The 23,133-nt window shown below is 50.2% G+C and overlaps 1 protein-coding gene across 4 annotated transcripts in view; it reads left to right on the forward strand.

The window, feature by feature from the left end:
* GTF3C1 (general transcription factor IIIC subunit 1) overlaps positions 1 to 23,133 on the forward strand; it is a 2,559,884-nt gene that overhangs the window by 236,918 nt on the left and 2,299,833 nt on the right. For all 4 annotated transcript variants that reach the window (XM_078662887.1, XM_078662886.1, XM_078662885.1 and 1 more), the window contains exon 4: positions 5,183 to 5,326. In XM_078662887.1, coding sequence (XP_078519013.1) covers positions 5,183 to 5,326 — 144 coding nt within the window. The remainder of the gene's footprint in view (positions 1 to 5,182; positions 5,327 to 23,133) is intronic.

The raw sequence follows: 23,133 nt of genomic DNA on the forward strand, positions 1-23,133 counted from the left end.
AGACAAAACACAACACTATTATGAATGCATTGTTCAGAAATATTCACATTCTATTACACAAAACTTTGGCAACCGAGCCATTTGTGATGTAAGGCTTCACTGGCTACTTTAACCCAGCTATTAAAATATTGAGATATGGTCGTCCAAGAGAAGGCTTGGCGACATTTCTAGCTAATTGACTAAATATTACAAGAGAACAGGTGATTATGGACGACCATAACCTCCTATTAGTAAAATTGAGGAAGTGACACAAATACACCAGGAATACTTGTTCTGATTAATATTTCTACATCTGGACTCAAAGGCAAGGCAGTCTATGTCCCTTAATCTAACAAGTATTTTATCAGAATTAATTCAAGAGGGATGTTCTTTGTAAATTATGATATCAGGGGACTTTAATATAAATTTGCTGTGGCATTTAGCTGAGAGGAATACATAATACAGCAAGATTATATATGGTCAATCCCTAATCAATACAGTATCCTTGAATGCAGTGGGTCAAGGGGTTTGGATTTATTAAAAGATCTCAAATCCCTCGGTCTAAGAGTTTTGAACATAAGCTACCAAAACAACACTCATGGACCTATCCGGCTGCAGGTTTGCAATCAAGAATTTATTTTACTGTTCAACTCTACCTTTATTTCAATTAATAACCATTTTGGATTAATAAAACAGGCAAAAACGACCACAGCCAACAAATCTTCGAGATCCAAGTCCAACACAAGTACCATAAAAAAATAGAATCCCTTTTGGGAGAAAGAAAAATAACAAATGATTTGGAGATTATCTTGGTCGGAAGGACCAGTAGACTCATTTAGTCTGACGGCTTCACTCCTGGTTAAAAACTGCTATTCAGTTTAGTCAGGGTCTCCGATGGGGCAGTAGACAGAATTTACAGAAAAATTAAGTGTCCAATCCTCGGAAACTAAATCAACTAACCTGCATTTAAAAACTCATTTGCAGAAGCTAAACCGGATTAAAACATCAGCATCATGTCTTATTTTCTTATTTTGAACAGGAACCCCAATAGAATTTTGCTTCCAGTAGGGAAGCATCAAGGGAATCAGGAACTTCAAACTAATGCCAGATAATAAAAAAAGATTACCGTAGAAATATATGAGAAGAAAAGTTAAAACCAAATCAAACCCTTTGGGCTAAGGCGTTGTTCCTCAGTAAAGGAAAACATTCATGGGCTTTTTGAAGAATGATTAATAATTTGAAGAGGGCCCCAGTGAAGATTACAACTTCAACCATAACAGAATCTGCCGGGGTAGGTATCTTAATAAAGCATTTTAATCAATCAACAGAAATGAAAACCTACCTGATCGTTGGAATAGAAAGTAGTACTGTCACAGAACGGATGGATCCAGGGGAACACACAATCAATATTTCAGAAGTGCAAGTTTGTAATCTAATTAAAAGCAGTAGACAAGACTGGGCACCTGGCCCAAGTGGTATCTCTCAAGCCCTGTATTAGACCAATTCAGTTTTCTGGGCAGGGTACCTATTGAAAGTTTTGAACTGCGTTCGTCAATCAGAAAGAGTCCCCGAATCATGTGATGGCCTTATAATAGCACCCATATTTAATGAAGGAGAGTGGTGGCAACCGGAAAGTTATCGCCTTCTCACGCTTCAAGATACTGAGTTAAAACTTTTCGCAAAGATAGTTCTGAAAAGATTATTATATTGGGCAGACGAGAAGCAGATTGTTTCTTCAAACCAATCTGATTTGCTCAAGGATCAGGCACCTCGACTAACATTCTAGCGCTTTCAGTAAGGGTTGAAAAATATAAACTATGCAAGCAGCCAATCTACCTTCGTTTTGTTGATTTTAAATCCACGTTAGATTGCGTTCAGCGTTATCTTCTTTGGAAAAGCTGGATAAACTAAACATCCCTTCTTGTGTTTTAAAAGTAATTCCTTATACATGGATAAGGGTAAAAATAGGTGATTATTCCCTTCTGTCAATAAAAATTAAAACCTCCCAGGGACTGAAGCAAGGTTGTGTTCTTGCACCATATTTATTAAATCTGGTTTTGGCTGATTTAACTTGAACGCTGGATGAAGTAAACCACATCCTCCAAAGTTAGGAGGCAAGAGTATATTTCAAATCTCTTATACACTGACAATGTGATTTTGCTGAGCCAAACAAAGGTTGGACTTCAGCGACTAATAAACTATTAAATTATTTATTGCTTACCAGCATGGTAATAAATGGAAAAATAAAAAAAGTGATAGAAGTAAGCAACAAGATCCATAAAAAATATAAGTGGTTCCTACAAGCACGACACATGGAGCAGGTCAAAACTTATAGATACCTTGGAGTAATATTCTACAAGAAGGGCTCCTTCCAGCAGCATAAGATGCAACTGCAGAGGAAAGGAAATTCTTTACTATTGCCATTTCACTCGTTAAGGAGGTCACTGGGTGGGCCAAGCCATCTACCACTATTAAAAATAAGATCTGCCAAACTTCTACCAACTATCTTGTATGGAAGCGAGGCAATGCGGGGAAGAGACGCAGCAACACTAAATACAATTGTCTAAAAAATATTTAGATCTTTTTCATCTACCATGCAAAGCCTCGCCTGCCCAGATAAGGTTAGAATTTGGTCTGTTTAATCAAATCATTGCACGAAAAGGAGAATACATTAAAGTTTGGAAAAGAATAAAATCAAATACCTCAAATTGTCTAGGCCAGGCTCTTGCGTGAAGTTCAAACAAATTCATATTCTCCAACATGGAAGTATTTAAATGTGACAATAGAAGATCTGTCGGTTCGTTCTTTGTGGGAAATGCCTTCACCTCCAATAACTTTAAAATGTCCGGATCCCCACAAGGCTTACCTCTGCTTGGGAGGAGATTCCGCTGAGACGACAAGAGCTACCGCCCCTGTACCCACCTGACCCCGTACCGAATTGCTGCACCCGGCAGGGATGAGGTGAAGCCAGGGAAGGAGCCAGAAATGAGGACGGAGGATGGGAGGCAACGGTATGGGCAGGACAGGGATGCACCCTAGGAGAAAAGAAAGAGACCAGTTAGGAAGGAATCCAGACCCCACCTTCTTCCTATGTAGACCTCTAAACACTACTTCGTGAGGGCCTGCAGTATAGGTACTCACCAAGGCTTGTAAACACCTGGCAGCAAACAATAGTAGGTTGCTCCTTGAGGGGTGAAGGAAAGCGCTCCTGCGCTTGACCAGCAGAGCAAGGAATGAAGAGACTGGGTACTGCTGGACACAATGATCGTGTGCTCATGCAGCAATGTCATGCGCATCCAACACGCCACTGCGTGCCTCTCATATGCCCCAAAAACAAAGCGCTCCTGCGCGAGTTGCAAACCAGTAAAAAACAAAGCGCTCCAGCACGTGTTGCCAAACAGTGAAAACAAAGCGCTCCAGCGCGTGTTGTCGAACAGTGGAAACAAGCGCTCCTGCGCGTGCTACAAAACCGACAAAAACAAAGCGCTCCAGCGCGAGTTGCAAAACAGTCAAAACAAAGCGCTCCTGCGCGATAGCGGGATAAAGACAGATATGCTGAAATGCACAGTACGTACCCCCTAGACGGAAACGAGCAGGAATACCTAAGTGCTCATCAGTGTGGATCTTCGGAACGGGCTTTTCCGTGGAAGCGGGACAGAAGGTTGACGTAGGAGATAAGGTCCGCCTTATTTCGAGGTTCTGGACTCCATTAAGAATCTGAAGCAGTGACCCGGCGGGTCTACGCGGATTATATGCGTATCCCCCGGAAGTGCTCCGCCGAAAAGTTGTTCGACCAACAACTAGACCGGTCAGAGGCACAAACACTGGAAGTGAGGGTCTAGAGTGTTTAGAGGAGACAACGGAGCGGCAATGCGCTGCGTACATGACTCAAAAAATCAATGGATTGATGAAAAAAACGTAAATGTTAAGACAGAGTTGCTTGAACTTAGATCACACGCTGGGATGATCATTAATTAAACAAATAAACAGGGAGGGACCAGGGGCAAAAAAGGTCCTGTTCCTGCATTAGCGGGAGGGAGGTTGGGTCACAACCAAGGGGAGTTCTCCTATAAGGGCCCTCACACATCTCAAAGGATGTCATGCGCCATCAACGGACTGCTCCTCGTTAAGCCGGCCCTGCAATGCCTAACGGGCCCTGCAGGGGGGCTCTTTGCCAGAGATCTTTCACCAGTGGTCTTGGTTGATGATGAAGTTGGTGTGTGTGAGTTGTACATACGAAAGTGAGTAGAGATCGGGGATGTTGTGAATTGAACATGAATATGGGAACCAGCCGAACCAAATTTATTTAGTGGGTTCCATGTCCTGATAAAAAATATACAAAACTTGTAAGAGGAGTATCTATTAATCTCGTCGCACATTTAAGTAAAGATGCCGGTCAACATGTTTCATGCCCTTTAGTGTCTCTAGGATCATGGCATTTCTTCATGAGACATGTTGACCGACAAACTGGGGTGGCATGGTGAGCAAAAAAATTATGGATTAAACCCAGATCTGTAAAAGGGATCCCCTTAGGTGCCCTAAGGTACTTATGGCTGGTGCCCTCTCCATGCACTGCTAATCACCCCACATGTTATATCACTCATGATATCTTCTATGCCATCATTGATAAGATCAGTGCAGTAGTATGATCTTTGGTGATTTGAATTCAAAACGTTAATCTTGTTACTGACTTATTCAGCTAATAGCTTCCTGTAAGAGCAAGATGTTTGCCTCTACACTGTATTCTTATTCACTCTTTTTACTTGACTGTTGACTACCTGAATGCTGTATAGTATGTTTTTCTTTTAGTCTTCGCTTAACCTTTAAAGTGCTCTGATACCTACAGGTATAGCCAGCGCTATATTAAACTCAAAGTAATAATAATAAAATGATCTTCTCCATTAAGATAGTTTAAAATGTATTTTGCTTGTATTTGGTAATGTATCGCATTGCACTTGTTATATTGAATTATTATTGTAGTATGTATGAAATGATTTTCAGCCCTGGATATAGGTTATAGTGTATGACCTAAAGACTGTTCCTAGTAAAGCCAACATGGATAAAATGCAAAAGTTCCAGAATTCCGGCAACCTCTGTAAATTCTCATTGCCGCTAAATATATCAATCGATTACTTGAATTCTATAAAGTTGTCTGTAAGCGGTACTTCTGTAATTTATTTAAACATTTCACATTGTTTTCCAGAGTGGAAGCTGGTAAAATTCACTATCATAGAAGAGTTTTAGATAAAAATGGGCTGATCTCCATGCAGTCCCATGTGATAAGACTGCAAAATGGAACACACCAACATTCTATTCTTCTGCTTTTAAAAAGATTTCATGTTGACAGGTGGGTATATGCTGGTAAACCTGGATGGATTTTACACTTGAAATGATTGTATGAAAAAGTTAAATTATAAAGTATGTCTTTGTGGTGTATAAAATATATGTTTGAGGCATGTTTGGCTATAGATACACACGCTTTGCATAAGCACGCCATGTAGTGTTGGGTTCGTATGATTACATGTTGTTTTTGTTCCAAGAAGTTTTCTTCGCGTTAACGAGACTGTGTGACTCCATCTTTTGGGAATACTGCTCATAGCCATCTTCAGGTTGTTTTTTCCTCCAACGGGTTCGGATGTACTATCTCAAGCTCCGGTTCAAGTCTCCTTCGGTCTGATGTATACTACACCGATCGAAAATATATATATATCTCATACTAGACTTCGTAGTGGGTTTTCGGCTCGTCTCTTAGGCCTACTGGGCACGCCTGGCCAGGCAACACTTCTCCATTTCGAACAAGATGGAGAATGACATGCTAATGGAACGCACTCAGTTCAGTTTCTGTTCAAAGTGCCACTCCAAATACCCTCACCCGAACAAAATAGCGTTTGCAACTTATGTCCCTCGCCGGAAGATCGAGAGAACACCTGTGAGACCTGTAATCCTTTTCGGCCTAAAAAGACTCTTTGAGATCGAAGGGCTAGAAGACAAGAAAGGCAGCACAAGCAAATGAATGATATCTCCGACATCTTCGGTTGACAAGAGGAGGAAATGGAGGCTTCATCAGCACAGGAAGAATACCTTTTCATACATGACTCCGAGTCTCAATCGGAAGAAGACTCGGACACTCTTCAGCCAGCACAGAAATAACATACCGCAAATACTTTCACCCCCCCACATCCGAAATCCAAATGCTTAGCCTCTACCCAGAAAACTGCTCACGGGGCGCCACTGCACACAAGCTATGCTGTGCACTGTAAACATGACTCAGAAGCCTCGCCCTCCGCTTGGCTGCGAAAGTTCGGCCTACAGCACAGACCTCTATATCCCTTGCACCCGAAACCACAACACCTTGGTCTTCGGTCTTGGCTCCGAAAAAGACTCATTTCGAAATCTAACCTTCCTCCAGCAAAGGCAAAGCTTCCACCACCGAAATTCTTTGTATTTAGGGCTCGTATAGAGCCAATCCTGGAGCAATTTCACCAAAAGCTCAATCCGAAACCGAAAACACTACAAATTCAGCCTGGAAAGAAGAAAAATGTGGTGCAACCACCAAAATAACAAACTCCTTAGAAGCAGTTGAGTTTTGAGGAGGCTTTGGACGTTCCTGTTCAACTCCTAAAGAAGAAACGCAAGGATGCTCTAACTAGTCCATTGCACATTCCCATACCTATGTCAGCTGTACCACCCACTCCACCACCTCACTCACTACCTCACTCACTACAATTATCTGATGCAGGTAATGTCTCCGCAGTCAACAATAGATGAGGATCAAAGACATCCCAGATGACTCCATAACAGAGGGATCCTTTGGAAGATTATAATATTGACTCTCATGTTGACACTGATCCTGATTTATTTCCTGCCCATCCATCACCACCTGATGATGCATCTGCTTATAGCCAGAGCAGCCACTTTTCATCAGGTGCCTTTATATAAAGACTTAATAGAGGACGATTTCCTCTTTGAAACTTTATCTAATTCACAAAGCAGGGTACAATACTTACCACTTCTTAAAGGTATGACACTCCATGCAGATGACCTTTTTAAACAACTAGTCAAAGCAAGAATAATTAGTCCTCGCATTGATAAAAAATACAAACTACCACCTTCAGACTTTTTTTTTTTTTTAACTTCCATTAACTCCTGACTCTTTAGTAGTATCCAATGCTAGGAAAAGGGCTAGCTCCCAATCCACTGGAGGAGCACCACCACCAGAAAAGGAACCCAAACGTATGGATGCCTCTGGTAAAATAGTTGCAGCACAAGCATCTAATCATTGGCGGATAACCAAGTATTTTTAGTAAGATACGAAGGGGCCCTCTTGGTGAAAGGGGGCATGGGGAGAGGGAGAGGGGTCATGGGGAGAGGGAGAGGGGGCATGGGGAGAGGGAGAGGGGGCATGGGGAGAGGGGGGATGGAAAGAGGGAGGGGGAAGGGGGATGGAAAGAGGGAGGGGGAAGGGGGATGGAAAGGGAGGGGGAGATGGATGGAAAGGGAGGGGGAGAATAGATGGAAAGGGAGGGGGAGAATAGATGGAAAGGGAGGGGAGATGGGGAGGGGGAGATGGGTGGAAAGGGGGGAGGGGGGATGGAGAGTGGGGAGGGGGGATGGAGAGGGGGAGGGCTTGGTCGCCCCACTCACTGCTGCCGCTCCTGCCTGCCTTGCCGCCTCCTGCCTGCAGATTCCTTCGCTCGCTGCCCTCTGCTCCTGGGAATTTCCCGCTGCTCCTGGGAATTGCCCGCTGCTTCTTGGAATTTCCCGCCGCTGCCTCCCTGCGGCCCCGCCCCCCTGTGATTCCATTCGCCGCCCCGCTCCCGCCACCCAGCTGCTCCTCCCTCCCGGCTCCTTACTTATGACTCACCCAGAGCGACCGCGCAGCGGGAGCACCGTTTGAGCGCCGAAGGTGCGCCAAAGGTAAGCCCGTCTGCGCCCGTCCGCGCCTGGACCCCTGGCCCTCCCCGCCGAGGCAAGACGACCCGACTGACCTACGATGCCCCCACTCTCAACGCACTCAATGCCGGCCGGACCCACGCCTGCTGCCGAGCCACCCCGAGACGCACCCACGGACCCTTCACCTGCCGCACCTGCAAGTTCACCTGCCTCCGAACCTGCCCCGCACCCGCCAAGACAAACACCAGCAGCAACCACCTCAAGTGCATCCTGATCAACACCCGCTCCATCCACAGACACGCCGTGGAACTCTGGAACCTCCTCGACGCTACATCACCGGACGTCGCCTTCCTCACGGAAACCTGGATGAACGCCTCCTCTGCACCCGACATCGCCATCCCGGACGGGTACAAGATCATCAGGAGGGACCGCATCAACCAGACCGGAGGTGGCATCGCCATCGTCCACAGGAACACCATCCGCATCACGACCGACGCCAGCGACTCCTTCGCCGCAGCCGAACATCTCCACTTCCAGATTCACACCGACCCTAAGACGACCCTCAGAGGCACCCTCGTCTACAGACCCCGGGACCACGCACACAATTCAGCGAAGACATCACAGACTTCATCAGCCCGCACGCCCTCCCCTCCACTGACTACATCCTCCTCGGGGACCTCAACTTCCACCTGGAGAACAACAAGGACCGCAACACCACCGCCCTGCTGGAAAACCTCGCCAACCTCGGACTCAAGCAACTAGTCAACACCCCCACCCACTACGCCGGCCACACGCTTGATCCCGTCTTCTCTTCCAGCAAGTACATCACCTTCAGCCACGCCACCGGACTCCACTGGACCGACCACAGCTGCGTCCACTTCAGCTTCAAAAGATCCATGACCCACCACCACCCGCAACTGGTACCTCACAGGAATTGGAGCAAGATCACCGCAGACCAGCTCACCACCTCCCTCAGCCAGAGCCCACCCGCCAACACAACGGACCCCAAAGAAGCAGCCCGCAACTTCACACAGTGGCTGACCGCCTGCGCCGACGACATCGCGCCACTAAAGAACCCTCCCAGCAGACCCAGAAGCAAGAAGGCATCCTGGTTCACCGACGACCTCAAGGACTCCAAGAAGACCTGCCGCATCCTCGAGAGCCTGGCTCCTCGACCGGACCACCGACAACATGACAGCCCTCAAACACGCTACCCGCAAGCATCACCAGCTCATCCGCACCACCAAGAAGAAATCTCTGAAGGAACGACTGGACAACAACGCCCACGACAGCAAAGAGCTCTTCACTATCGTCAAGGAGTTCTCCAACCCCAGCACCGGCACCAACGACATCACTCCGTCACAAGACCTCTGCGACTCCCTCGCCTCGTTCTTCCACCGCAAGATCGCCGACATCCACAACAGCTTCGGCGCCCCACCCAGGCACCCAACCGTCGAACCAACGCCCCCCCACCGCCACCCTTCGCACCTGGACCACGGTGACCACCGAAGACACAGCCCGCACGATGAACACCATCCACTCCGGATCACCGACCGACCCCTGCCCACACCACATCTTCAACAAGGCCGACTCCACCATCGCACCCCAACTCCAGAACATCATCAACGCCTCCTTCAACACCGCCACCTTCCCGGAGAGCTGGAAGCACGCCGAGATCAGCGCCCTCCTGAAGAAACCTACAGCGGACCCCACCGATCTCAAAAACTTCCGCCCCATCTCGCTCCTCCCTTTTCCTGCTAAAGTCATCGAGAAGATCGTCAACAGACAGCTGACCGCCTTCCTCGAGACAAACGGATCCCTCGACCCCTCGCAGTCCGGCTTCAGAGCCAACCACAGCACCGAGACCGCCCTCATCGCAGCCACCGACGACATCTGGACCCTGCTCGACAAGGGGGAAACAGTGGCCCTCATCCTCCTGGACCTCTCCGCTGCGTTCGACACGGTCTGCCACCGCACCCTAGTCCAGCGCCTCAGCAACATCGGTATCCAAGAGAAGACACTGGAGTGGATCATCTCGTTCCTCGGCAGAAGAACACAGTCCGCCTCCCCCCATTTCGCTCCGAGGCCACCGAAGTCATCTGCGGCGTCCCGCAGGATCTTCACTCAGCCCCACCCTCTTCAACATCTACATGAAACCTCTCGCAGCCATCGCACGCCAGCACAACCTCAACATCATCTCTTACGCCGACGATCCCCAGCTGATCCTCTCCCTCACCAGAGACCCCGACACCGCCAGAACCTGCCTACACGAAGGGATGAAAGACGTCGCCGAGTGGATGAAGGACAGCCGCCTGAAACTGAACTCGGACAAGACGGAAGTCCTCATCCTGGGATCTTCGCCCTCCGCCTGGGACGACTCCTGGTGGCCCCCAGCCCTGGGCACCGCACCCAAGCCAACCGACCACGCACGCAACTTGGGCTTCATCCTGGACCCCTCCCTCTCGATGACCAGACAAGTCAACGCTGTCTCCTCATCGTGCTTCAACACCCTGCGTATGCTTCGCAAGATCTTCCGCTGGATCCCGACCGAGACCAGGAAGACTGTCACCCAGGCACTCGTCACCAGCCGACTGGACTACGGAAACGCCCTCTACGCCGGAACCACAGCCAAGCTACAGAAAAGGCTCCAGCGTATCCAGAACGCCTCCGCCCGACTCATCTTGGATGTGCCCCGACGCAGCCACATCTCCAGCCACCTGAGGAACCTGCACTGGCTCCCCGTCGACAAGAGGATCACGTTCCGGCTCCTCACCCACGCACACAAGTCTCTCCACGACCTGGGCCCCAAGTACCTCAACGACCGCCTGACCTTCTACACGCCCACCCGCCAGCTACGGTCCACCAGCCTCGCCCTCGCAGCCGTACCACGCATCCGAAGAGCCACCGCCGGAGGAAGATCCTTCTCTTACCTGGCTGCCAAGACTTGGAACTCCCTCCCCATCCACCTTCGGCTGACCCAGGACCATCTCGCCTTCAGGAAACAACTCAAGACCTGGCTGTTCGAGCAGTAGCATACCCCTCCCCCCAAGCGCCTTGAGACACTCCCGGGTGAGTAGTGCGCTATACAAATGGCATGATTGATTGATTGATTGATGGTGAGGGGGATGGAGAGGAGGGGATTGGAGGGGGGATGGAGAGGGGGGAGGAGGGAAGGGGGATGGAGAGGGAAGGGGAGGGGGATGGAGAGGGAAGGGGAGGGGGATGGAGAGGGAAGGGGAGGGGGATGGAGAGGGAAGGGGAGGGGGATGGAGAGGGAAGGGGAGGGGGATGGAGAGGGAAGGGAGGGGGATGGAGAGGGAAGGGGGGGAGGGGGATGGAGAGGGAAGGGGAGGGGGATGGAGAGGGAAGGGGAGGGGGATGGAGAGGGAAGGGGAGGGGGATGGAGAGGGAGGGGGATGGAGAGGGAAGGAGAGAGGGAGGGGGAGGGAAGGAGAGAGGGAGGGGGAGGGAAGGGGAGGGGGATGGAGAGGGAAGGGGAGGGGGATGGAGAGGGAAGGGGAGGGGGAGGGATGTGGAGGGGGGAGGGGGAGGGATGTGGAGAGGGAGAGGGAGGGGGATGGAGAGGGAGGGGGATGGAGAGGGAAGGGGAGGGGGATTGAGAGGGGAGGGGGATTGAGAGGGAAGGGGAGGGGGATGGAGGGGGATGGAGAGGGAAGGGGAGGGGGATGGGGAGGGGGATGGAGAGGGAAGGGGGGAGGGGATGTTGAGGGGGATGGGGATGGAGAGGGAGGGGGAATGGAGAAGGGGTGGGGGGAGGGGGATGAAGAGGGGGCAGTATGGATGGAGAGGGGGGGATTGGAGGGGGAGGGGGGATGGAGAGGGGGGATTGGAGGGATGGAGAGGGGGGGATTGGAGGGGGGAGGGGGGATGGAGAGGGGGGGATTGGAGGGGAGAGGGGGGGATTGGAGGGGGGAGGGGGGATTGGAGGGGGGAGGGGGGATGGGGATGGAGAGGGGGAGGAGGGATGGGGGATGGAGAGGGAGAGGGGGAGGAGGGATGGTGGAGGGGGAGGGGGTAGGGGGGATGGAGAGGCGGAGGTGAGGGGGAGGGAAGGGAAAGGGAGGGGAGAAGGATAGGGAGGGGGAGGGGAGGGGGTGGGAGGGGGTGCGAGGGGGAGGGGGTTGGAGGAGGATGGGGAGGGGATTGGCGGGGGAAAGGGAGGGTAAGGGGATGGAGGGGGGATGGAGATGGAGAGGGAAAGGGAGGGGAGGTGTGATGGAGGGGGGTGAGGGGGGATGGAGAGGGGGAGGGAGAGGGGATGGAGGGGGGGAGGGATGGAAAGGGAAGGGGAGGGGAGGGGGATCGAGGGGGGATGGGGAGGTGGGATGGAGGGAGGGGAGAGCAAGAGGGGACCTGGAGAGGGGAATGGGAGCTGAAGAGTGGGATGGGGAGAGCGAGAGTGGGGGCTGGAGAGAGGGGATGGGAGGGGAATAGGGGGGTTGACATTCAATGTAATGATGGAAAGAGGGAGAGTGGGAGGAGGGGGGGATGGAGAGAGCGGGAGGGAGGGGGTTGGAGAGAGCAGGAGGGAGGGGATTGGAGCGGGAGGGGTATGGAGAGGGGGATGGAGTGAGAGGGGGGATGGAGAGGTGGATGGAGCGGGAGGTAGGGGGGATAGAGAAGGGAGCGAGAGGGGATGGCGAGGGGAGCAAAAGGGGATGGAGAGGGGGCGAAAGCGGATGGAGAGGAGAGCGAGAGGGGGAGGGGGATTGGGAGGGGGATGAAGAGAGCGAGAGGGGGGGATGGAGAGCGAGAAGGGGATGGAGAGAACCAGAGGGGGATGGAGAGAACCAGAGGGGGATGGAGAGAACCAGAGGGGGATGGAGAGAACCAGAGGGGGATGGAGAGAACCAGAGGGGGATGGAGAGAACCAGTGGGGGGTGGAGAGAACCAGTGGGGGATGGAGAGAACCAGTGGGGGATGGAGAGAACCAGTGGGGGATGGGGAGAACCAGTGGGGGATGGGGAGAACCAGAGGGGGATGGAGAGAACCAGAGGGGGATGGAGAGAACCAGTGGGGGATGGAGAGAACCAGTGGGGGATGGAGAGAACCAGTGGGGGATGGAGAGAACCAGTGGGGGATGGGGAGAACCAGTGGGGGATGGGGAGAACCAGTGGGGGATGGGGAGAACCAGTGGGGGATGGGGAGAACCAGTGGGGGATGGGGAGAACCAGAGGGGGATGGAGAGAACCAGAGGGGGATGGAGAGAACCAGAGGGGGATGGAGAGAGTGAGCGTGGGGGATGGAGAGAGGGGATGGGAGGGCAATAGGGGATGGACAGTGGACATTCACAACTAATGAAAGACCTTTAGGAAATTTTCTTTACATTTGGCTTTAACCTCAGCGAGAAGAGTAAGTGAGTTACAGGCTCTAACCATTCAGGAACTGTTCCTTCAATTAAGGAGTAATCTGCTAATTCTTTGAACAAACTCCAAGTGTATTCCAAAGGTCCCATCAGACTTTAACCTCGACAAACCTGTAATTCTAAAAAAGCCCCTAAGGCACCAGCAGAAAGGGATTTACAGTCTTTAGACATAAAAAAAAATGCTTAAAGTCCCCTTGGGCAAAACAAAGAGCTTTCGTGACTCTCACCAACTATTTGTAGCTTACAGCGCTGGAAGAAAAGGCTTCCCTCTCTCAAAACAGAGCATTGCTAGATGGATATCCAGCACCATTCAATTCTGTCACCAGAAAGCTGGCACACCATTGCACATAACAGTGCGTGCTCATTCTGAAAGTACTATGTCTACCTTTGTGGTGTTTGCCTGTGTCTCTCTCCAAGAAATTTGCAAGGCAGCGACCTGGAAGATTAGACACTCTTACGCAGCACTACTGCTTGGAAGCAGCAGTGGGCCAAGCAGTGTTAAGGCATCTCTTCCAGTGAAGGTGAGCCATTACCTTGTTCCCACCATCCTCTTACCGATTACACACATCTTGCATTGTTCTTATATGCATCCCTAGAAAGGTATTTATATATATATATATATATATATATATATCAAATATTACTTTATTCGATTGTTCAAAGCAATCATAAAAGCATACATAAATAACAAGATCATTTCATCACAATACATTTCAAATCATCTTACAATATCACAGTGTAAAATTCATTAGTAAAGCATTCCATCCTTTCTCTGATTAAAGTGCACTATATAATCATGCTTTTTCTACTATACTGTTAGAAATGGGATCCCTGGCTGGCCAGGGCTTGCGCCAAAGTCAGTCAGAGACCACCACTTCCACGTCCGGGCAAGGGAGTTACACGCCAAGATAACTCCTGCTCACCCCCTTGGTAACTTAGCACGAGCAGTAAGGCTAAACTCGGAGGCAATGTGAGTTAAGTGTTTGCGCACGCACCCCCAGCAACAACACCCAAGGCTCACCACAAAGGAAACTCCACACAAGGTTATGTATAAAAATAGCCTTTGTATTACACCAAAACACATTAGATAAAAACACACACTTTACAATGTGCCAACAGGCACGGGCAGAATTTACAGGGGATATGTACAAGACAGGGCCACCTGGACCACTGTCAGGAATCAGCACTTTTAGAACTAGCACTTAGAACATAGAATATAAAATCACTGTAGCACAAATTAGCAAATAGAGCACACAACCAGTAAATACTAGTACCAGGTAAGTACCACCTACGCAACCCTAACCACCTTAGGAAAATGTCACGCAGGGAACCAGGATCTCCCTAGCAACACCTGTACTAGGAGAAAAACAACCACCTAAGTATCACCATACATTTAGGGGTATAAGCATAGGAACATTACACATGATGCATAAACATACTTTCAGCGGTGTAAGAACAAGGCACATGACGCATAATCAACACATCCAGAGGTGCGGCACAGGAGAACACATGATGTATAACCAACACATTCAGGGGTGTAAGAACAAGGCACATGATGCATTAAAACACATTCAGAGGTGCAGGAAAACACAATTGCGCAAAACTGACAATAGTCACTACCTGTGACTGTCCCTAGGCCCTCTGGCCTTGTTGGGGCTAGGACGCCCTGCGTCCCAGTGTCAGGGGCCTAAACGTGGCAGCTGCCCACTAAGTGCTTGGCAGCTGAAGAAAATGGTGGGCCAACTTGGAGCCTCCCAGGCTCTGAGCCAAAGTGATGCCCCCTAGAGCCTCTGTGGCTCTACAACCAAATGCGGGGTCGTTGAAGCCCCCCTCTGGGGCTCGAAATCGCTGAGATGGCACACTGAGCCTCTCCTAGGCTCGAAAACGAATTGATGCCTGGACCCTCTCTGGGCTCTGTAACTTTGGAATCCCCCGCCTGGGGACTCGAAGAACCAACTGCCAGGAGCCTCCCGTTGGCTCTAGAGAAACAATGCGCCACCTGGAGCCTCTTTGTTGAAGTCCCTCTTGGACTCAAGCGACAATGGCCCCCTCCAAAGCCCGCGGGTCTCTACCAACAACTGTGCCTCCTCCCGGCACTCTGAACCTGCCCGCAGCTCCCCCCAGCCCAATGACACTCACCGGGCTGCTTCCTCGGGGACATTTCCTCGTGCGGCGGCAGGACTTCTCCGGACGGGGGCAGGGGGACTCCCTCACTGCAGGAGTCCCGCTCGCCAGCTGACCACTCCTCTGTGAGCGCCCGCTCCTCGGGGCTCTCTCCGGACGGCAGGCGGCTTCTCCCGGCGCGGTCCTTTCTTGGTGGGCCGGCCACGACTTCCGGCCAGGCCGCGCAGCAATTGGCCGGCCGGCCAACCACTTCCGGGTCGTCGCGGGCAGCGCGGCGGCCCTTCTCAGGCACGGCAGGCGGGGGTTGACTCAACCGAGGGGTAGGCTCCCTCGAGTTGACTAATAACCGGGGTGAGCTCCCGTCCAGGGCACGGCAATCTCTGGGGCAATGCCGGGTGGGCACCGGCTGTGAAAAGTGCGGCAATGAGCGGGGTGGCACTAGCGCCCTTGGCACAGACCAACTTGCGGGGAAAAATGCCGGGTGGGCACTGGCTGCGAGGGGAAAACGCTCCCAGGCGCTTAGAGACGATGCAGCGCTTCCAGGTGCTATATGTGAAAGAAAAGCGCTCCCAGGCGCTAGAATAGCAAATAAAGCGCTCCCAGGCGCTTAGAGGCCCACAAGTACAGCAAAAGTCCTCCAGTAGGTGGGGGGGGCAAGGCTGGGCCCAGAGCCAGCTCACTGGGCCTCCAGGCAGGGAGGCAGTCCAAGTGGCGGTCATCCTGGTGCCCAGCAGCAGCCCCCCTCCAGAAATGGATCCAGGAAGAGAACAACTTGCAAGGGGACACAGCCCCTTTTTATACAGTTAAACCCTTTGTCTGAGGTGCAGGGTGAGGGGAATAACCAGTCGCAGCTGGTCTGGGATCACCTTTGATGTGCTCAACCACCCTTTCTATTCACTAGGGAGGCTAGGGTCATTAGGCGCACCACAGGGGGCGGAGCCAGCATTGTGTGGGGAAAGCCCAGCCCTATTCAGGACCCAGGTGCACTCCTCCCCAGCCATCAGCATGCTAATCTCCACACTCACCACCGGGCAGACCCATCATGACTCATGGAGCCTGGCACCCCAGCCAGCTTTAGCCAATCACACGCCAGCACCTTTACAGCACACGCACAGCCATGTCTAGAAATGGCACTTCCACACTAGACACATACACGCTGCATACATCATTTCGCAGCATTCAATCACATGAGTCCGCACATACCAGACTCGAGCCTGTACACCCCACGCATCAGGAACTACCAGGGACACATACATTCCCCATGCATTACTATGGGAGGGCAGGCCAATGTCACCACACGCCCTCAGAGTGCGCACGCACTTTCCACTGGGACACAGTAAAAGTGCGCAGAAACCAAAAATCACCATCACCAGGTCACCATTAAAAGCAAAAAGTTCAGGGGTGAACCTGCCAGAAGGGCCAAGTCCAACATATACAGTACCCTTTTCAGAAACACTGTAATTATTGCAACAGATCGTTGATTATCCAAATATTGGGTATTTAACATAGCCAAACGACATTGACGGTGGCCAACTCTCTCAACAAAGGCAATAAAATACTACGCCTTTGAAAACTGTAAAATTTACAAAATAAATGAACATGCATGGTACTTTGGGGTGACACATCATCGCAGAGACAAGGCTGCAAATCATGCGACCAGTCATTTACTATCAGAAAACTAACCAGTCTGTGGAAGATTCCAAATCTAAAACGGGATAATAAAAATCTATCATAATTGCCAGGGACATACACCAAATGGGGTTGAATTTTAAAAGTTGTTAATAACAATTGGTGTTGCAGGACAGTGGGTTTTAAGACCTCAGATGATATTCTTAAAGAATCTAAAAAGAACAAGCCCTCCTTCTTCGTCCTTGCGTGAGATGGCTGAGATAGTGAGAGGGTTCAGAAAGTAATCCAACTTTACATTATCGGTTAAAAACTTACACACATAGCTCAGCCATGTAATCCTCATCGCTCCATCCAGTTTCAAAATATCTGACAAAATATCTCTATTCAGCTTGGTTTCTTCTTTAGTCCACTGCCTGTGCAATAGAAGCACAGGCTCAAGCTTAATCAAATCAGATATAAACGAAAGTCCCAATTCTGCATGACAGTTGTAATTAGGGGTACTTTTAGGAACTGCAAGGATACATTTCAGAAAGGAGTTTTCAACTACCTGAATGGGGGTAGGGTCTACAAAACCCCATACCCCGCTCCCATAGGTGGCACCAGATACACATTTGGCTTTATAGAACTTAATTAGCTCCACCGGTAGTCTGATACCTAATTTCTCTGCAAAAGATTTCAGGGCAGATGTCCAGCGAACCATCACAAGTTTTTTAGCTGCTACTGCCTGCCCCCAAGTCTCATTCTGGGAAAACAATATACCCAGGTAGGAGAATTGCTTGGTGACCTCAAGCTTCTGTCCGGCAATAAAAATGGCCCTCTTGATATTACAATGCTTGCCGCAGTGCATGATGAATGTTTTTGACGTATTTACTCTTAGGCCCAAATCTTTCATAAAAAGGGCAAAGCTATCCACCACACGCTGGAGACCCACTTGAGTACGAGACATTAGGACAGCATCGTCAGCGTACAAAAGCGCCAGGATTGGACGACCGGCTGCATATGGGGGATCTAAACTATTACTACACAGGGCTGCCTCCAAACCGTTTATATATAAATTAAAAAGAAATGGGGCCAGGACACAGCCCTGCCTGACACCCCTCCTGATTGGAATTTTGTCCGTGCGTTCCCTCTTCAGGCCATAACGGACACGGGCTGAAGCGTCGCTATAAAAACGTTTAAGAAAATAAATATTTTCATCAACCCCGAGTTGTCCCAGCAACGTCCACAATTTGGAGTGAACCACGCAATCAAACAGGCCATGAACAAGTTCCCCTTCTTTGCCCTTGTATACTTCACGACCAGCATTAAGAGATTTAAGCCCTGCTCCACTGTTCCTAAGCCGGAACGGAAGCCATATTGAAGGTCAGATAAAATAGAGTTATCATCAGCCCAAACTAAGAGGCGGTCCAAAATGATCCGCCCAGCTATTTTTGTAAAAGAATCCAAGAGGGAAATGGGTCTATAACAACCCGGATCATGTCTATCCCCCTTTTTATAGGTTGGCACGATTATGGACTCCACCCAGGTGGGCAAAAAATCTGTGATGCAACTGGCATTAAGCACCTGGACCAGAAGGGGGGCCCACAGAGGAATAATGGCTTTAAAAATGTCTACGGGGACACCGTCCGGGCCAGGGGCCTTACCGCCCTGGCTTGCATACAATGCTTTTTCAACCTCTTCTAGGGTGAACATTAAGTTTCTAGATGAAAAATGGAGGGTAGGAGTGCACGGAGAAGTTAACAATACCTCACCATCATATACTTTGGCAAAATGCCCAATCCAATCTGATTCCGGGATAGCTATCTCTAATCTAGGGCCAGCCTCTTCCCTAAGCAAAGGTGATCTAATAATGTTCCAAAAACCCGCACAGGCATTTTTTTCAGAGGCTAAGTGCAGGGCTTCCCAAGCTTTTACTTTCAACATATTTTTTCTTTCTTTTACAGCGAGTTTGTACTCTTTCCTTAGTCTCCTAACCTCCGTAACACACCTAGGTTTCTTCTGCAGTGCTTTCTTTAGGAGTGCGTAGGCTCTAGTACAGTTAAAGTTAAACCAACCTCCTTTTTCTTTATTATTTTTATACTGTCTCGTGAGGGAGGTCCTAATTTCATTGGAAATAGTTAAGAAGGATGCAAGGATCATTTCTGGAGTGGAGTCTTCCCCCAGACAAATCGCTACCTCAGACATGCATTTACCTATTACTATATTAAATATTTTAGTTTGATCTACCATATTGGCCTATCTTAACGAGTAGCCATTTATGCTACCAATGGACAGGTTTTCACCCACTCTCTCCCTATCCAGGTTGCGTCTTGTAAGGGACTTTATTGGGATCAAAATGGTCACACAGAGCGGGAAGTGATCACTTAAAGCAATGTCTGAGACCTTAAAGGAATGAATTCTATCAGCGTGCTTGTTCGTTACAAGGGCATAGTCAATAGTAGAAGTACAACCCCTCCCATTAAATGTTGAGGGTAGGGAGGATGGTAGGACACAAACTTCATTTGCAAATCCCAGATCAAATTTTCCTAGTATTTCATTCAACTGTTCACCCAAAAGAGAATGATTAAAATGTGACTGACACACACCCTCTTCCCATGTTGTTCCACACCTATTATCTTCAAACGTATTACATAAGATACAGTTAAAATCTCCCATAAATAGAATCATCAAGTCGTGCCTAAAGATTTTAACCTGTAAAGACAGAGCTTTAGCCACCTTCTAAAGACAGAGCTTTAGCCAACTTCTTATGGACGTTCGGTATTGCGCCCTGAGGAATATTATAAAAATTAAGGAGGGCAATTGGAATATCAGAGTCCAGTACAAGTATCAGCAGCTGAAAATAAGTATCTTTAATAGGCTCTGTTACCCTTGTTGTGTTCAGCTTATTTGACAGATGAACACTCAGTCCCCCCTTGGCTCTCCCATGTTTAATTTCAACAGCTGAAGTATAGAAAGTCTTAAACCCATTAAGATGGACCGGTTCCCTACTCATGTTTCATGAAGGCAGATCAGATCTTGAGTCTGAATAAAGTCCTGCCACAATGGGTTACCAATTTTAGACTTAATGCCGGCAATGTTCCAGGAGGTAACTTTACATAAAAGGGGTCCCAATAAGGGTGACACAAGAACAGCAGGCCGACCTCCCTCCCCCCTCTGCAACCCTCAGTCCCTATCATGTTAACAACTTGCTCCAACCCTTCCTTTGCATTGTTGCCAGAGCTGGAAGCAAGCATGGGATCGTCTACTACACCAGAGGAATTGACAGAAACATCTGTCTGCAGTCAATCATTATTATTTAAACCACTAAGGATTTCAAAAGGGTTAGATGTCTGGACATAGTATCTTCCACCCATGGGACCCACACACATAATTTGGTGTTGGACAGTGGGGGCCAGGCAACCTACCTGGACGCCGGGGGCAGTAAAAGAAGCCGAGGGGGAGAATGTTAACGAATTCAGTGTCAACTGGCCCAATAAAGCCCCTTTCGATTATATTGTGGACCAGTCGCGGTGACCGGAATGTTAAAATTACACAGTCCCCGTTCAATAATTTGCTTGACGTGCCTAACCAGCTAACCCTTCTGGCCATCTTTAATTCTGAGAACAAAGAATTGTTAAATCCAAGCTTTGTGGATAAAAAATTAAGGGATTTCTTCCTTAGCGTCGACCAATGTTCAAAGACATTGGGAAGAAGGGGCGGGACATTAGCTAACACAACTGTATAAGGTGTAGCTTCAGGAGGTAAGTTTAGGATTGGTAGGGATAAAATTGCATTATCCTCCTGGGGGAGCTTGTCACTTCTTATATTACTTATAATGTTACTGCTATTACTGGTTCCTCTAGCAGATTCTAGTAGGCCTGCTAAACTAGTTTCGGTATTGGCCCCCGGGTTTTTAAGTTCTGATCGTTTATTAACCTGTTAGAAATGAGATCCCTGGCTGGCCAGGGCTTGCGCCAAAGTCAGTCAGAGACCGCCACTTCCACGTCAGGGCAAGGGAGTTACACGCCAAGATAACCCCTGCTCACCCCCTCGGTAACGTAGCACAAGCAGTAAGGCTAAACTCTGAGGCAATGTGAGTTAAGTGTTTGCGCACGCACCGCCAGCAACAACACCCACGGCCCACCACAAAGGAAACTCCACACAAGGTTATATGTAAAAATAGCCTTTGCATTACACCAAAACACATTAGATAAAAACACACACTTTACAATGTGCCAACAGGCACGGGCAGAATTTACAGGGGATATGTACAAGACAGGGCCACCTGGACCACTGTCAGGAATCAGCACTTTTAGAACTAGCACTTAGAACATAGAACATAGAAGGTAAATCACTTTAGCACACAACCAGTAACTACTGGTACCAGGTAAGTACCACCTATGCAACCCTAACCACCTTAGGAGAATATTGCGCAGGGAACCAGGACCTCACTAGCACCACCTGCACTAGGAGAGAAACAACCACCTAAGTATCACAATACCTGTAGGGGTATAAGCATGAACATATAACACATGATGCATAAACCTACATTGAGCGGTGTAAGAACCAGGCATATGACGCATAAAAACACATTCAGAGGTGCAGGAAAACACAATTGCGCAAAACTCGCATGAGCCACCACCTGTGGCAGTCCCTAGGCCAACTGGCCTCTCTAGGGCTAGGACGCCCTATGTCCCAAAGTCAGGGGGGGCCTAAACGTGGCAGCTGCCCACGAAGTGCTGGGCAGCTGTATAGACAATGATGGGCCAATGCTGGAGCCTCGCAGACCCCGGCCAAATCTCTTGTCTCCCCCAAGAGCCTTGTTGGGCCCTAAATAAACAGAATGGCACTCGCGAGCCTCTTCCAGGGCTCTAGAACAAATGTGGGCTGGGAGCCCCGGGGCTTTGCATCATAGAATGCCCCTGAGCCTTTCTGGGCTCTAAACGAATAAATGCCCCTTAGTTGGAGCTCCCCTCCTGGGGACTTGAAGAACCAACTGCCAGGAGCCTCCCGTGGGCTCTACCGACAACTGTGCCTCCTCCCGGCACTCTGAACCTGCCCGCAGCTCCCCCCAGCCCGATGACACTTACTGCTTCCTCTGGGACGTTTCCTCGTGCGGCGGCAGGACTTTTCCGGATGGGGGCAGGGGGACTCCCTCTCTGCAGGAGTCCCGCTCGCCAGCTGACCACTCCTCTGAGGGCTCCCGCTCCTCGGGGCTCTCTCCGGACGGCAGGCGGCTTCTCCCGGCAAGGTCCTTTCTTGGTTGCCGGGGCGTGGGCAGGACTTCCGGCCAGGTCGGGCAGCAATTGGCCGGCCGGCCAACTACTTCCGGGTCGTCGCGGGCAGCGCAGCGGCCCTTCTCAGGCACGGCAGGCGGGGGCTGACTCAACCGAGAGGTAGGCTCCCTCGAGTTGACTAATAAACTGGGTGAACTCCCGTCCAGGGCGCGGCAATCTCTGGGGCAATGCCGGGTGGGCACCGGCTGTGAAAAGTGCGGCAATGAGCGGGGTGACACCCGCGCCGCTTGGCACAGACCAACTTGCGGGGAAAAATGCCGGGTGGGCACCGGCTGCGAGGGGAAAGCGCTCCCAGGCGCTTAGAGACGATGCAGCGCTTCTAGGCGCTATAGGTGCAAAGAAAAGCGCTCCCAGGCGCTAGAATAGCAAATAAAGCGCTCCCAGGCCCTTAGAGGCCCACAAGTACAGCAAAAGTCCTCCAAGAATTACAGCAGGCAGGGGGGCAAGGCTGGGGCCAGAGCCAGCTCACTGGGCCTCCAGGCAGGGAGGCAGTCACCAGTGGCGGTCCTCCTGGCGCCCAGCAACAGTAGCCCCCCCTCAGCAAAAGGATCCTGGAAGAGAGCAAATTGTAAGGGGACACAGCCCCTTCTTATACTGTAAATTCTTTTGTCGAGGTGCAGGGTGGGGGAGCAACCAGTCGCAGCTGGTTTTGGAGCACCCTTGATGTGCTCAACCACCCTTTCTATTCACTAGGGAGGCTAGGGTCATTAGACGCACCACAGGGGGCGGAGCCAGCATTGTGTGGGGAAAGCCCAGCCCTATTCAGGACCCAGGTGCACTCCTCCCCAGCCTTCAGCATGCTAATCTCCACACTCACCACCGGGCAGACCCATCATGACTCATGGA

This window comes from Lissotriton helveticus, chromosome 10 (genome assembly GCF_964261635.1).
Source record: "Lissotriton helveticus chromosome 10, aLisHel1.1, whole genome shotgun sequence".
Lineage (NCBI taxonomy): Eukaryota > Metazoa > Chordata > Amphibia > Caudata > Salamandridae > Lissotriton > Lissotriton helveticus.